We start from the raw sequence: 15,079 nt of genomic DNA, 5'->3' as shown, positions 1-15,079 counted from the left end.
AGGATTTTGTGGCCTTAGAAATTAAGGGCACTATCAAATTCCTAAAATAAAAGTGACATTCTCTGGACATTCTCTAAACAATCATAAATGAGTCATTCTCATTTATTTCTACTTTTTCTATCCAAACAATCTAATTTATGATTGTTTGGAGAATTTCCAAAGAATGTCATTTTTTTAACATTACCATTAATTGTTTCTTGGTGTTTGAGAGCGTTTCCAACCTCATTGGACTTATATGGAGAAAGTGGAATTTGATATCCCATCCAAGATAATTGATTATGAGATTGAGTGGGTATCAAGGCTTTCAGAAGAACACCAACAATAATTATTTGTTAGATTTGCATAATAATGGGCACCATAATTCGAAATTTTTATGTCCATGGAAGACATAATGATCAGGATTGATAGAGATGGAAGCATTCTCGAGTTCAAATACTATATATTTATAGTTAAAAAAATGAACCAGTGATTGTTGCAAGAAAGGACATTAATGAAAGTTGAGTTTAAATTTTCATAAAGTTTCAAGAAAAATTCTGAAATGGAAATTAGAGTCATGAGCTTGGAGAACCTCAAAGGGACCATATTGGAGAGATAAGTATGTGAAAAGAAATGAATGAGCTCATGTAACAATGAAAGTTTGAAAGGAATATCCAGTAGTGTAGGCTAGCATGAAGAAACATGTCCAACGTGCTTTGATATTTTGAGTGATAGAAAGATAGAGGAAAAATAGGGTGCCAACAAGAGGTATGAATTTTCCTAAGAGAAGGGATTTAAATTCCAATGTCAAATAATAATGCATTCTGCCCAAAAAAATGTCATTAAGAGTGTACAAAGTCTAACAAAATCACAAGTATTAGCGACATAAGTAAGATTTTGCAAACCTTTTTGTTTCACAATAAATCTACACACTACTGGAGTTTCCAAAGTTTCCAACAACTTTTGCATTTAACCAACTATTGAAATATTATTGTCAGAAGTCAGAAGAAGTGTGCGAGAAAACGAAGAAGGATTGACGATCACTATGGCATTTGCAATAGATGACCTCATACCGAGTACCTCAAGTGTAGGACATGGAATATGCATGGTGAAGAAAAAATTTCACGACCTTTATATGAAGGTGGAAAAAAAAAAGAACACACATCTCTATAATCAATCTATATGTGTCACAAATACAAAATAACAGATCAACAATGGTCACCTGAAAGGTGTCAAGTATGCCAATGATTAATTGTTTGCAATCAACGAAACAATACAAGAAGAAAATTACACATCAACTGACTTTAACAATTAGTTCCAGATCTGTATGATTTAGTCACTAGAGTGGCGCACTTGATGGTAACTAGTCAAGCTCGTCTAATTCACCAACAATGTTGTCAAGTCCTTTTATAGATTCTTCTTTAATACCCTCTTCGTGCCAAGATACTGCAACAACACTTGTATTTCTTAGCAATTCACCTTTTTGTACTAGCGATTCGCCATTTTGTACTTGTGATTCGCCGTGATTTTACAAGATAATATAATTTGGTGAGAGATTCTCCAAAAAAAAATTATTTACATATTATATTACTAATAAAATCACCTTCCATTTTTCCCATGTATCATGGGGATTCACCCATTTATTATACATATAAATTTAGCAGGGTTCTTAAAAATTTCTCTAGAGATGGCTATCCAAGATATTGGATATTCACACACAATACCACTTTTGGAATCTATGGTCATCATCAATATTGGACTTTGAGACCACCGATGGTTTTTTGGTGGGGCAATTAGAACCTGAAAACTTCTATTCTTAGTTGGATATTGAAATGCTCTGTGGGCTTCCAATGCAACCATCTAATCTTTAACTGAATATTTTGCAAAGTTTGTAGTTTAGCAACTTTGCTAAATTTGGGGATTTCTAAATGTGTCCATGCCTGTGCATCGTTGGATTTTAATTTATTTTTTGTTGGGATAACATTTCTCCCATTCATAGGATATGTAGCTGGATTTTAGTTGAATCGTTGTAATCCCTTTTTCTACATTGTTGTGATTTATAGATATTTTTTTGAATGGTTGTGGTTATCAATATGATGTCAACAATTTTCGGACACATGCATTATCTATAATCATCTCTATATGAATCTAATATAAAGGGGGAATTTTTCTATATCAATATCAATTTCATTTATATTTATTATTAGTTAATAAATTTATATTAACTTTAAATTAGATAATATTGAAAATACTTTAAATATGTTTGGTAATGGTTTTGAATCAAGATGTTATCTAAATATGTTTATTAATAGTTTTGAATCAAAGATGTTTTATAATATGGGTTAGATTATTCGATGGAATGTTAGATGATTGAAGAATTTTGGGCATAAGAAAAAACTAATAGTTATGGTGTTTAAGGTAATCAAATAATTGATTCTTGTTGAACAATTTCTTAATGCATTAATGTTGAGGCTTATTCCCCTTTCGTTTCTCATGGTCTATTTTCTCCTGGTCTATTTGTTCATCAACCCTTCCAACCTCAAGTTCTTGTGGTAAATTTTCCATTCATGTTTGGTCAGTATATTATTGTTTCATTTAATTAATTTTTCCATGAACATTCATCTCTAGCCACTACATTTTCTTGCAATTGACATTAAGTATATGAGCAGCCTAATTTTGGTTTAGTATCCCATCGTTTATTATTATACCTGTTCAAAGAATTCTTCAACAAATTCATCTATATGATTGTTTCCATATTGAAGTTAAAAATAATCTGTCATATTTGCTAGGTGATAAAACTCCAGGTTGGCTAGAAAAAATTTCAATATCTATTAGAGTTTTTAGTTTTAATAATTTGTCCAAAACATTGTTTCCTCTTAAATTTTTCCATTTCAATCATTTCCTTCTCAAGGGAAAAAATGTTACCATTTTTTTCAAAATAATTGATGCTCCACTATAAGATTTCACTTTTATTTCAATACTTTCCCAATTAGTACTTGAGTTATTCATCAAGCAATAGAGAGGTGGTTGATATAAGGTGATATATGTGTATTGGTGTATATATTATGCGGTTGGGATAGTTGAAGGTGAACAAGTGGTGAAAGTAAATACTATTGTTAAGAATAGAAAAGGTGATTGCTGATGATGATACTGATTCCCACCATCTATAAAGAATAACTTTGGTTTATCTAACCTTATGTAAAATGATAACAATATAATTCTTTTGTTTTAGAAATTTGTTTTTATGCTCACAAAAATTGGAGAAAAGTTTTCCTTAATCTTTGTACTTTTTATGAGTATTCTTAATGGCATCAATATTCTTTGAAATGACTACCTCATTTATTCACAATGGTTTAGCACAGGCATAGCAACCTTGTGTTAGCCCGAATATTGGATGAATTTTTAAGCAATCTTAAGAAACCTCTCATTTCTCATGTTAATGTGGCATAGTTAGTGGAAATAGATATGAGAGAAGACTTGAAATATGAAATTGGTAGATGTTCAATTTACATGTAGGTATATGATCAAATTATGTGCAGGTAGAATGTAGAAGACTTCAAGATTTTGATCAAGTGAGGTAGTTAAATATTGAAAATTGGTTAATGAGAGGAGAAAGAAATTGTAGGTTTTAACCTCATACATAAATTACCTACATACGAATTCTAAAACACAGAAAATAAGCAATGCGAAATCATAACACATAAAACATATATACACAGAGATTTTCCCCTGGATCCCAAAACTGGGACTACTAGCTTGACTTTTCATTATGTTCCTTTCAACGTTACAATACATATTTATACATGCTGAAGCATCCAATACCATGGACCGAAAACCATCGCATCCAAAGAACTTGTGCGGAAATCATGCACAAAACCATAGGTGGGTTTGCCCAACCTAACATAGGGTCCAAAACCAAAATTTTCCGGGGCGCTGCCCCACACCCCATAGAGTGGGGTTACGGGTACGCCTCAAACCCCCTGTGACCCCCCCTATGCCACTACATAATCGGCACAACTAAAGGGGGGCCTCCGCCCCCCCCAACCCTCTGGTTAACTATTTGGGCTAGTCGTGGAAAGAATATAACACAACCCAACATTCTCCCACTTGTTGTTTTCTTTCCATAGGGGGCCACAAGAGGGCTTAGTCATTTTTCTAGCCCTGAAATGCCCATTGTCTCTCTACACCAAGAGAACTTCTCAGAGCTCACAGATTTTGTCAATGCATCTGCTATATTCTTCAAAGTGTCCACCTTTACTAGCAACACCTTTTTTTCTTCTATCATATCCCTCACAAAATGAGACTGATCATCAATGTGCTTTGTCTTTGAACGATATGCAAGGGTTTTTTGCCAAGAAAATTGCATTTTGGCTGTCATAGTCTATCCTTATAGCTCCCTGTACTAACCCCATACTTGAACACAATCTTTGCAACTAGACTTCTTCCTTGCTTGCTTGAGTGGCTGCCATGTATTATGCCTCTATAGTTGATAGAGCCACTACAGATTGTTTCTTACTCATCCAACTGACTGCACCTCCAAATAGGTTAAACAAATACCCACTTGTAGATCTTCTCTGATCCAGATCTCCAGCCCAGTCTGCATCAACAATGCCATGAATATCCAACATTCTGTCCAATCCTGGTCTTCCTTGGTAGCATAAACCATAATCACTAGTTCCATGCAAATACCTGAAAACCCGCTTCACTGTTGTCCAGTGCTCTTTCCCTGGTTTTGACATAAACTTGCTCAATACTCCCACTACATGTGCAATGTCTGGTCAAGTACAGACCATTTCATACATCAAGCTACTAACTACACTTGCATTTGGAACATGGGACATGTCCTCTTCCCCTTCTTGTGTCTTGGGACATTGTTCAGCAGATAACCTCACACCTACAGGAATAGGAACCTTCACCGGTTTACTATCATACATATTAAACCTCTACAATATTGTCTCGACATACTTCCTCCGGTTTGACTAGAGCTTCCTCTTTGCCCGATCTCTTTTAATTTCCATGCCCAAAATATAGTTTGCAGCACCAAGATCTTTCATGTCGAATTTGGAGGACAATTGGGTCTTCAAATCCTGGATAATTTCTTTGTCATTTCCAACCAACAACATATCATCCACATACAATATCAGATAAATAACATGGTCACCAATTAATTTAAAGTACACATAATGATCTGCTTTGCTTCTGGTGAAGCCAAGTCCCCATATAAATGTATCAAATTTCTGATACCACATCCTTGGTGACTGTTTTAACCCATATAGAGACTTCTTTAACTTGCATACTAGTTCTTTCTTACCCTTCACTACAAAGCCTTCAAGTTGCTTCATGTATATCTCCTCTTCCTCTTCCCCGTGAAGAAATGTTGTCTTCACATCCATCTGTTCTACCTCAAAATCAAAAGTAGCAGCAACAAATAAAAGTAATCTAATAGAAGCTACCTTGGCAAAAGGAGAAAAAATATCACCAAAATAAATTCCCGACACCTGGGAATAACCTTTTGCTACCAACCGAGCTTTGTATTTCTCCACCTTTCCTTCTACATTTATCTTCTTCTTGAACACCCAATTGCTGCCAATGGGTTTCCCTCCAGCCAGCAACTCCAGCAGATCCCAAGCCTCATTTTTGTGCAAAGATGTCATTTCATCAACCATGGTCTCTTTCCAGAGTTTTCCATCCTTTGAATCTACTGCTTCCTTCACAGTTTTGGGATCATCACCAATAATAGATAAAGTAAAATTTGAACAGAAAGCAGCTGGACTATACCTTTCTGGCTGCCTTCTTTCTCGAACTAATCTTCTCACACTTGGAGTTTGTGGCTCTTCATCTTCTGATTCCTCCTTTGTTATAGAGTCTGATTCTTTCTCCTTAAGCTCAAACTCTATCTTCTCAGGTTCCTTTGGTTGGACTTCATGTTTAATAACATCTTTCACCTCTCTAAACACCACATCTCAGTTGTACACAACCTTCCTTGTTAATGGGTTCCAAAGCTTATAACCCTTTAAACCATCCTTATACCCAATAAAGATGCACTTTTCAGATTTACTATCCAACTTGGTTCATTTCTCCTTTGGAACATGTACATATGCATCACATCCAAATACCCTAAGATGTGAAAGAGAGGGTTTCTTACCAGTCCATACCTCTTGTGGAGTCTTATCCTCCAACACTAATGAAGGTGACCTATTATCTAGGTAACATGTAGTATCCACCGCCTCTGCCCAAAATTCTTGTCTTAACTCGGCACCACTAAGCATGCTTCTTGCCCTTTCCATCAATGTCTTATTAATTCTTTCTGCAACTCCATTTTTCTGAGGTGTATATGGAGTAGTCTTCTGTCGTGCTATACCACACTTCTTACAGAATTCTTCAAATTCCTTGCTGCAAAAATATCCACCATTATCTATCCTCAACACCTTTATCTTCTTCTTTGTCTGATTTTCCACGGGAGCCTTAAATTCTTTAAACCTGTCAAAGGCTTTAGATTTCTTCTTAAGGAAATATATCCATGTATTCCTTGAGAAGTCATCTATAAATGATACATAGTACGTAGACTTACCCAGTGATGGAACTTTCGTAGGTCCAAACACATCACTGTGTACAAGTTCTAATATATGTTTTGCCTTCTTACTACCAGAGGGGAAACTCACCCGATTCTGCTTCCCATATACACAATTTTCATAGAAATAAAAATCTAGAGAGCTGTTACTCATACCTTCTACCATAGCTTTATCATGAAGTATTCGAAGGCCCTTCTCTCCAATATGTCCAAGCCTTTGATGCCACAACATGGTCTTCTCTCCAAAGACCACTAGATTTTTTGCTCCACTTTCAGGAACCACAGAACTGTTGCACCCATCAATAGTGGTGCTACCTTGTAGCTTGAACAGAGTTCCAATTCGAACTCCCCGCATAAATACCAGTGCTCCCCGAACCATTTTGCAGGTATCCTTCTCCAACATTGTTTTTACACTTGCATTATCCATCTTGCTTACAGAAATCAAATTTCTAGCCAATGCAGGAATATGTAGAACACCCGGAAGTGTTCTAACCCTTCCACCTTGCGACTTCAACTTTACTTTTCCACGACCCATGATTTTAGCCTTCCTATCATCCCGTAAGAAGACATCACCACCATCGTATTTCTCATAATCATAGAACCACTCTCTATGGGGAGTGAAGTGAAAGGATGCACCTGAATCAATCAACCATGCCTCATGATCTACATGTGTACTTGAAGAATCCAAGTCCACATCCCCACCTTCATCTGAGGTGGTTTTTGCCTCTGCAGAAGGAGCATCATCAGATCCCTTTCCTTTATTAGGAGCTTTAGATTTACAATCCCTTTTGTAGTGCCCTTCCTTTCTGCATTTTCAGCACACCACCTTTACAGGTTTTCCTGGAGATTTAGATCTCCCTCTAGATTTAGATCTCCCACTCGATGACTTATTTTTGTTTCTGTTCTGGGACCATCCTCGTACAGGTAAGGAATCACCGTTCTGGCTCTCCATATTTTTCTATCTCATCTCCTCTGTCAGCAAGGATGAGACTATTTCATCAAACTGCAAGGCAGTTGCATTGCTACCTATTGCAATAACTAGACTATCCCACGAATTTGATAGAGAACACAACAAACTGATGCACTTATCTTCATCTAAAATTTTAATATCAACAGATGCTAACTGACTTACCACAGTATTAAATGTGTTCAGATGCTCTGTCACTGAGTCTCCATCTTTCATCCTCAGAATATACAACTTTTTCCACAAGAATAGTTTATTCACTAGAGACTTAGATTGGTACAAAGTCCCTAACTTTTCCCACAAAGCCTTTTCCATAGCTTCCCCTGATACATTCAACAATACTGAATCTGATATACACAATCGTATTGTGCTCTTTGCCTTTCGATCCAACTTCTTCCATTCTTCATCGGACACTCCCATTGCTTTAGTACCCAAATCTACCGTGATCCACTAAGCTTTATCCACCAACAAATCCTCCATCTTGAGTTTCCACAACTCAAAACTCTGACCATTAAATTTCTTGATCTCTATCTTTTCATTGCTTGCCATCTTCTTTCACCACCAGAATCGATCTCGCAGATCTCCCACTGAACATGGTCTACCACAGGCCCGAGCAAAACCCCTCAGCAACAAAGGCATCCCCTTGAAGGAAAAACAACTCTGATACCAAATGTAGGTTTTAACCCCATACATAAATTACCTACATATGAATTCTAAAACACAGAAAATAAGCAATGCGAGAGCATAACACATAAAACACATATACACAGAGATTTTCCCCTAGATCCCAAAACCAGGACTACCAGCTTGATTTTTCATTATGTTCCTTTCAATGTTACAATACATATTTATACATGCCGAAGCATCCAATACCATGGCCCGAAAACCATCGCGTCCAAAAAACATGTGCGAAAATCATGCACAAAACCATAGGTCGGTCCGCCCAACCTAACATATGGTCCAAAACCAAAATTTTCCAGGGCGTTGCCTCGAACCCCATAAAGGGGGGTTATGTGTATGCCTCAAACCCCCTGTGACCCCCCCCCCCCCCCCCACTACATAATCGGTGCAACGAAGGGTGGGGCTCTGCCCCCCCTCTAACCCTCTGGTTAACTACGTGGGCTAGTCGTGGAAAGAATATAACACAACCCAACAGAAATATGCACCAAACTTGTCTGGAAGGAAACAATCTCAACATCAAATGCACACTTCACAAACTTTTTCCACTTTTTCGGAATAGTGTCTGCTTTCTAAGGCATACAAATCCTTTTGCATTTATCTATAGGCCCCTTCCTAGTCAAATACATAGTCATGTCTCGAAGGATATCATGTTGAATAAAGGAATGCTTGTGGGTGCTACCATAAGAGTTCACCATGGTATCTTTGAATAGTGAATTAAAGTTTCTATATCAGTTAAAAGAATTATTTAATCAACGCTCAACCAAAGATCCACTTCTCTCCTATAAAACATTATAAAGTTGTTATGTTAGTGACTAGCTATATTGATATATATATTTCATAGCTTCGCTTTAAACTAGTTCATCCAATGGTAAATTTTCAATTTCTCATTTTCGAAAAAGAAAACTTTCAATATAAACTCCATGTGTCACAAATCAATACAAATGCCCATAAGAAGTTAAGCAAGGACAAGAAAAGGCAAATCTAATCACCTTAAGAGTAAGTGGTAAAAGACTGTAAGCTCAAAGGCAAATCCAATCAACTTAAGAGTAAGTTGTAAAACACTGTAAGCTTAAGTGACACACTTCAATATTGAAAAAGAGCACTTTTTAATGAAATATTTGTTATTGGAACTTAAAGAGAATCTTTGAGGTTTGAGAGGAAATCTATGTTGGAAATATTATAGAATCTATAAATTTGGCATAATGTAAGTGAATTATTTTTATTTCCTAGCTTTGAATGACATTTTGTCTACTAATTTTTATATTCAATTATCTTCTATATCTCACTATTCTTCTTGAATTTGTGTTTCCTTTGCAACATATGGTGCAATTGCTAGTTATAATCTTTTTAAAATTAAAACTTAATACTTACAATAAACTTACAATATATCAAGATTCTTAACCATGATTATTCTCCCCCATTTTACCATGGATATTATTAACTTGTAAATAGGCTTTGTTGCAATACCATGACTATCAATACCACTTGCTCATAAACCATAATTCATTTCAAAATCAAAAATATTTTATTTTAATTTTATTCTATAACATTTTTTCAATTAAATATAAAAGAAAAAAGGTATGGGGAAGATGTTTTAGTGATGTAAATTGTTGTAAACATTTACATGTTAAAAATAAAATAAAATAATTAATAATGATAAGTAAGGCTTGGTCAAATTACATAAAGCTAAAAAGAAAAATAAATTAGAATACGAAATATAAAATTAAAAGTTATAATTATAATTAATAAGAAAATTAGCCTAGATACATCTTAAGTATCTACCAAACGAGGGGAGGGTTCAAATATCTTAAAATGCAAATCTATTTTAGAGTAAAAAAATATTTGATCCTCTTTAGTGCTTCTAAGATTGGGAGTTAAGGTAGAGCTACTCACATAACATTATCTCACAATATTTACTCACTAATTTGTAGAGAACATTTTTTGGTTTTCTAATTTGTCTAGAATCTTGTAGGGATTCATTGAATTAATAAGCTTGACAGGTGAACACTTCACAATCGAAGCCAAGGGTTTTTGTGGGTGATGAATTCATATAACTATGTATAATATAACCTTGTAAAAATATATAATCTATTAATATAAATCTTACAATATAATAGGTAGAAAATACAAAATTGAATGGACTCATCAATTTTTACACGTGGTAAAGGATATGCATGCCACATCTATATACTAAATATTTTTTTCCAAGGTGCATATTAATAACCTATCTATTTTTAATTAAGTATAGTAGACATAGTCTCTGCAATTTAGGTAAAGTTAATTGACTTTTAGAACTTGCAAAGGATATGCATGTGGCATAATATGATTAAATGTTATAAACATTAAATGATCTCCTGCAAGGTATATCCTAGTAACTTATACATTTTTATGTAGATTTATTTTAAACCTAAATTGTTAAGAGGAATCAAACTTATAAAAATACAAAAATATAATTTAATAAATAATTATTTTTTCATATTGAACAATAAAAAAAATATTTTAAAAAATTGAGTCTTAATCATAATATAATGATTTCCATTTTTAAAATAGATTTATGTTAATTTAATTTTTTAATTATTATCATATACTTTAATTCTTTTATGGATTATATAATATAAAATAACATTATTTTCTATAACATCCCCTATACAAACATTGATTTGCAAACCAACTCTCCCTTGTATTATATAGTTTTACGTTTATTTATCTTTTAGAGTTTTAGACATGTATATCAACCCAATGTTACCTCAGACTATCTACTCACTAAGGAGCCTTGGTGCTCTTGGTACAAGTAATAAAAACAATATAATATTATGAAAAATGCAAAATCTAGCATCATACAAACTATGTTATGACTATGGAGATACAACCTTGTAAAAATAGATAAGTTATTAATATACACTTTGTAAGGCATAATGTAGCAGATACAACATTTAATAAGCTGAACGATTTTTACAAATGTCAAAGGATATGCATGTCACATAATAGTATTGAAAGTTGTGTATACCACATGCTCTTTTGAAAGTTGTATGTTTTGAAAGGGCTATGTTAATAGCCTGCAAATGTCAAAGGATATGCATGTCTCATAATAGCATCGAAACTTGTGTATACCACATGCTCTCAAAGGATATGCATGTCACATAATAGCATTGAAAGTCGTGTATACCACATGCATGTCACATAATAGCATTGAAAGTCGTGTTACCACATGCTGTTTTGAAAGGTGTATGTCAATAGCCTATCTATTTTTAGTGGGTTGTATTGTCCATAGTCTTCGCAATTTAGGTAAAGTTCATTGACTTTTATAGCTCGTAGAGGATATGCATCTCCGTGATAGCATTGAATGTCGTGGTAGCATTGAATGTTGTATATGTTAAATGCTCTTTTGAAGGTGTATATTAATAGTCTATCTATTCTTATGAGATTGTAGTCACCGTTGTCTCCTTAATCTAAAAAAAACTCCTTAATCTAAACCAAGCTCATCAGCTTGGTTGTCTCCTTAATCTAAAAAAAGCTCATCAACTTTTACACTCGGAAAAAGATATCCATTTCATATGCGTTGTAATTCCCGTTGAAACCACATAGATCTAGAAATAAAACATCTAGATTATACGATTTCATAAAACATCTAGATTATACGATTTCATATTTCTGGCTAATTATACAAATTAATAAATTCATTGTAATATTATAATAAAAAATGATTATCATCTAAAAAGAAATATTATCCCATATTAAATAGAGTAATCTTATATAAAAACTAAAAATTAAAATCCATATAACTTATAATTTTACCAAAGTATTTTATATCGTTGTTATTATATAAATTATATAAAAATAAAAATATTTATAGGAAATTTAAATCTTAAAAATTCAACTTAAGTTTAAAAAAGCATTATACCTCAATTGAATTTCTACATATTTAAAAAAGAGTTGTATTTAAGTGTGAATTTTTAGAGTTTCTACTAGATTTCTTGTTAGATCAGGTGAAAAAAATTGTGGTGAAATCTTGATTTGTGTTATATAGATTCAACGCCCTTAAAAACCGGGATTCAACACCTTTAAAAAGCCGGGCACATGATAGGACATAGTTCACTGGCCCAACTTGTGTTTTCAATGAATCCCTCACGGATTCTAGACAAACTAGATCAGAAAATACACTGGAAAACTTTTCAAAACATCACAATTTAAGAAAACTCATTCAAAAAACACTTTATTTTCAACAAAAAAAGTTTCCGTGGAATATGAATTATGTGCAATGCCCAATTTAAATGCTCCAAGGATTTTTTTTTAATGCTAAATCCATATCTACAATCAAAAACCTATTTAAAATAATAATAATAATAAAAAAATTGGCAAAAAAAATATTGACCAAATTCCAACAAAATCTCCAAAAGCTAAATTTTTGTTTCACATTTTCATCTCCCATATTTACGGCTGCCTCATTACATCTAAGGAGGTTGTGTACAGATTGAGTAAATTGACCAGATCGGAGAATTTTTTTTCCAAAAAAAATAATAATAATAGTGTTTGAATCTTGTTTTTCAATAGTGAAAATGGATTGAGCACCACCCTCAAACAGAGCAAAACATCCAAAATCTTGACCACTATAACTCAAGCTTCCAAGAAATTTTGCCTCAAACTTCCAAGAAATTTTGCCTAATTTTACCAAAATATCTGAAAAATACATTATTTCATTTTTAAACTACCAACATTACACGCCACTTGACAACTATAACTGAGACTTCCAAGAAATTTTGCGCCATTTTACCGAAATATCGGCAGAAAACATTATTTCATTTTTAAACTACGCGCATTACATCCCACTCCATAGGGTCAACCCAGTGGTCGGGAACGAAAACATGGAACGAATCAGACCTCGAGAATCGGCCGTCCAGCGTGACACTGACCTGGAATGGTTAATTGACAATATCCACAGGCGCGAAGTCGGCTATATATATCGGGATGAAAGCGCGTCAATAATATGTGCTTGTGCTCACTTAGAACCCCTTACCGTCCCTGGGTTCGCCTTGGCTGCTTTTCATTTCTTGTTCTTTCTTTTTATATTGTATCGCCATGGATTCACGGCTTGCAACTGTTTTAGTTATCATAGTTTCTGCGATAATGGCTTCAGCTACGGCGAAGGACGTGAACCCACAGCACAGCAATACGAGCATCGCTGAATTTATCAAATCGTCGTGCAAGGTCACTCGGTATCCGCAGCTCTGTGTTTCTTCGCTTTCTCCATACGCCGGATCTCTGAAGCCCACGTTGAGCGATCTGGTCAAGGCGGCCATGAACGTGAGCCTCGTTAATGCCCGAACGGTTTCCGTTTGGGCAGCAGGCCTGAAAAGCAGAAGCGCCGAGATGAGTGAAAGAGAAAGAGCGGCGCTGAACGATTGTATTCAGAATTTCGATGACACCGTTGACGAGATTCAGAAATCTCTCAAGGAGATGGAGCAGCTGCAGCGCAGCAATTTCAACTCTCAAATGAACGACATGCAGACGTTTATGAGTGCCGCCCTCACCGACCAAGACTCCTGCCTCAACGGATTTCAGGATGTAAAGGCGGCGGCGGGGAAGGTTAGCGCGATGGCGAAGGTCCGCGTGCAGAATGAGTCTGAACTGATCAGTAACGCTCTTGCTCTCCTTAACGCGCTTGCCCTTAACGCATTCGGTAACACCGGAGTTGATAATGGTATCCCCGTGTGAATGCCAAAACGGCACCTTCAGTACTCAATAATATATTTATAGTTTTGCTGCCACTGCTGACTCTTCACGACACCCTTTACTAGTTTCTGTTTCCTTCAATGGCTGATTGGGTTTGGAGTGCAATCATGTGGTTATTTCATATTTCAAGAAAAGTATTTTATGCGTATGCTTAAGCTTTCGTCTCATACAGAAATAATAACAACGATTTCATTTTTAAATATAAATAATTTTTTCCAAGTGATATAAATTTTTAGTTTCAACTCATTTATTTCAGTTTAGGTTTAAAGCATATAGGAAAGGGGTTGAAGGTTTCAGATCTACTATCTCAAATAGCAAAGTAAATCAATCTATTTTTTATTTTAATTTTTGTTTTTTTTTTTTTTTTTCTAAAATATATTTAATTTAATTTATTTAGATTTTCAAAATCACTTGATGCACCAATTTTGTTAAAAAATGTTAAATGTTATTCTACAATTTGAATGTATAATATTATTTTATAATTTAATAATTTTAATATGGTAGTGGTTTGCACTTCAAATTCAAATGTTATGGAAAACATTCCTTATGAGATTAGCTAGCACACATGTGGAAGGTATAATCAATGTCTCTTCACTATTGATGTCTATTGGAAAATAAAAATGTTAATGGGGAATGCGAGTGTAGATTAGAATGAAGGAAAAGAAGAAATATTACTTGTGCTCGAGAAAATAGTGTTGAATTAAAAAGACATGATGTTCCATATCAAGTCTATAAAAATGTGTGCGTTAGTGGTTGTAGCAAAGAATGTGTCTTAATCTTTTACTTAGATAACCATAGCTAATACAGATTAAAAATCCTAAGCTTTTTTAGAAAAAGTAATTACAAAGCAATTGTGTAAGCTTAATTTATTTTCTATTATATATTGCAATAAATTCTATTAGTTTGACTTTCCTAACCTAAAAGTTAAAGTACATTTTGATATTGATTCTCTATTGTTGTTGAGTGCTCTAGTGTTTTATGATGACAAAACACTCACAAGTAAGATTTGATTCAAAATAAAAGAATATTTTGTTGGGATTTTTTTACTATAACTTATTTTATAGAGATATGTGTATAAGTTAATTTGAGATTTCTAATTATTAATTTTTTTTAACATATACCAAGAAAAAAGTAAATTTAAAAACCATATTTATATT

At 34.1% G+C, this 15,079-nt stretch overlaps 1 protein-coding gene across 1 annotated transcript; it reads left to right on the top strand.

The window, feature by feature from the left end:
- The first annotated feature begins 13,268 nt into the window (after nucleotides 1-13,268).
- On the top strand, nucleotides 13,269-13,904 carry LOC149145106 (pectinesterase inhibitor 9-like). The gene has a single exon (XM_089452353.1). It carries the CDS (start codon nucleotides 13,269-13,271, stop codon nucleotides 13,902-13,904), a length of 636 nt encoding a protein of 211 aa, XP_089308479.1.
- The last annotated feature ends 1,175 nt before the right edge of the window (nucleotides 13,905-15,079 follow it).

The sequence above is a fragment of the Pinus tabuliformis genome, chromosome X (assembly GCF_031772625.1).
Source record: "Pinus tabuliformis cultivar Carrire ecotype Pingquan chromosome X, CPIR1, whole genome shotgun sequence".
Taxonomy (NCBI): Eukaryota; Viridiplantae; Streptophyta; class Pinopsida; order Pinales; family Pinaceae; genus Pinus; species Pinus tabuliformis.
Note: the sequence above shows the minus strand (reverse complement) of the source record. Positions and strands in the feature narration are given on the sequence as shown.

What these genes read in the sequence shown, in the direction of transcription:
- LOC149145106 (XM_089452353.1), top strand. Translation starts at nt 13,269, where the DNA reads ATGGATTCACGGCTTGCAACTGTTTTAGTTATCATAGTTTCTGCGATA.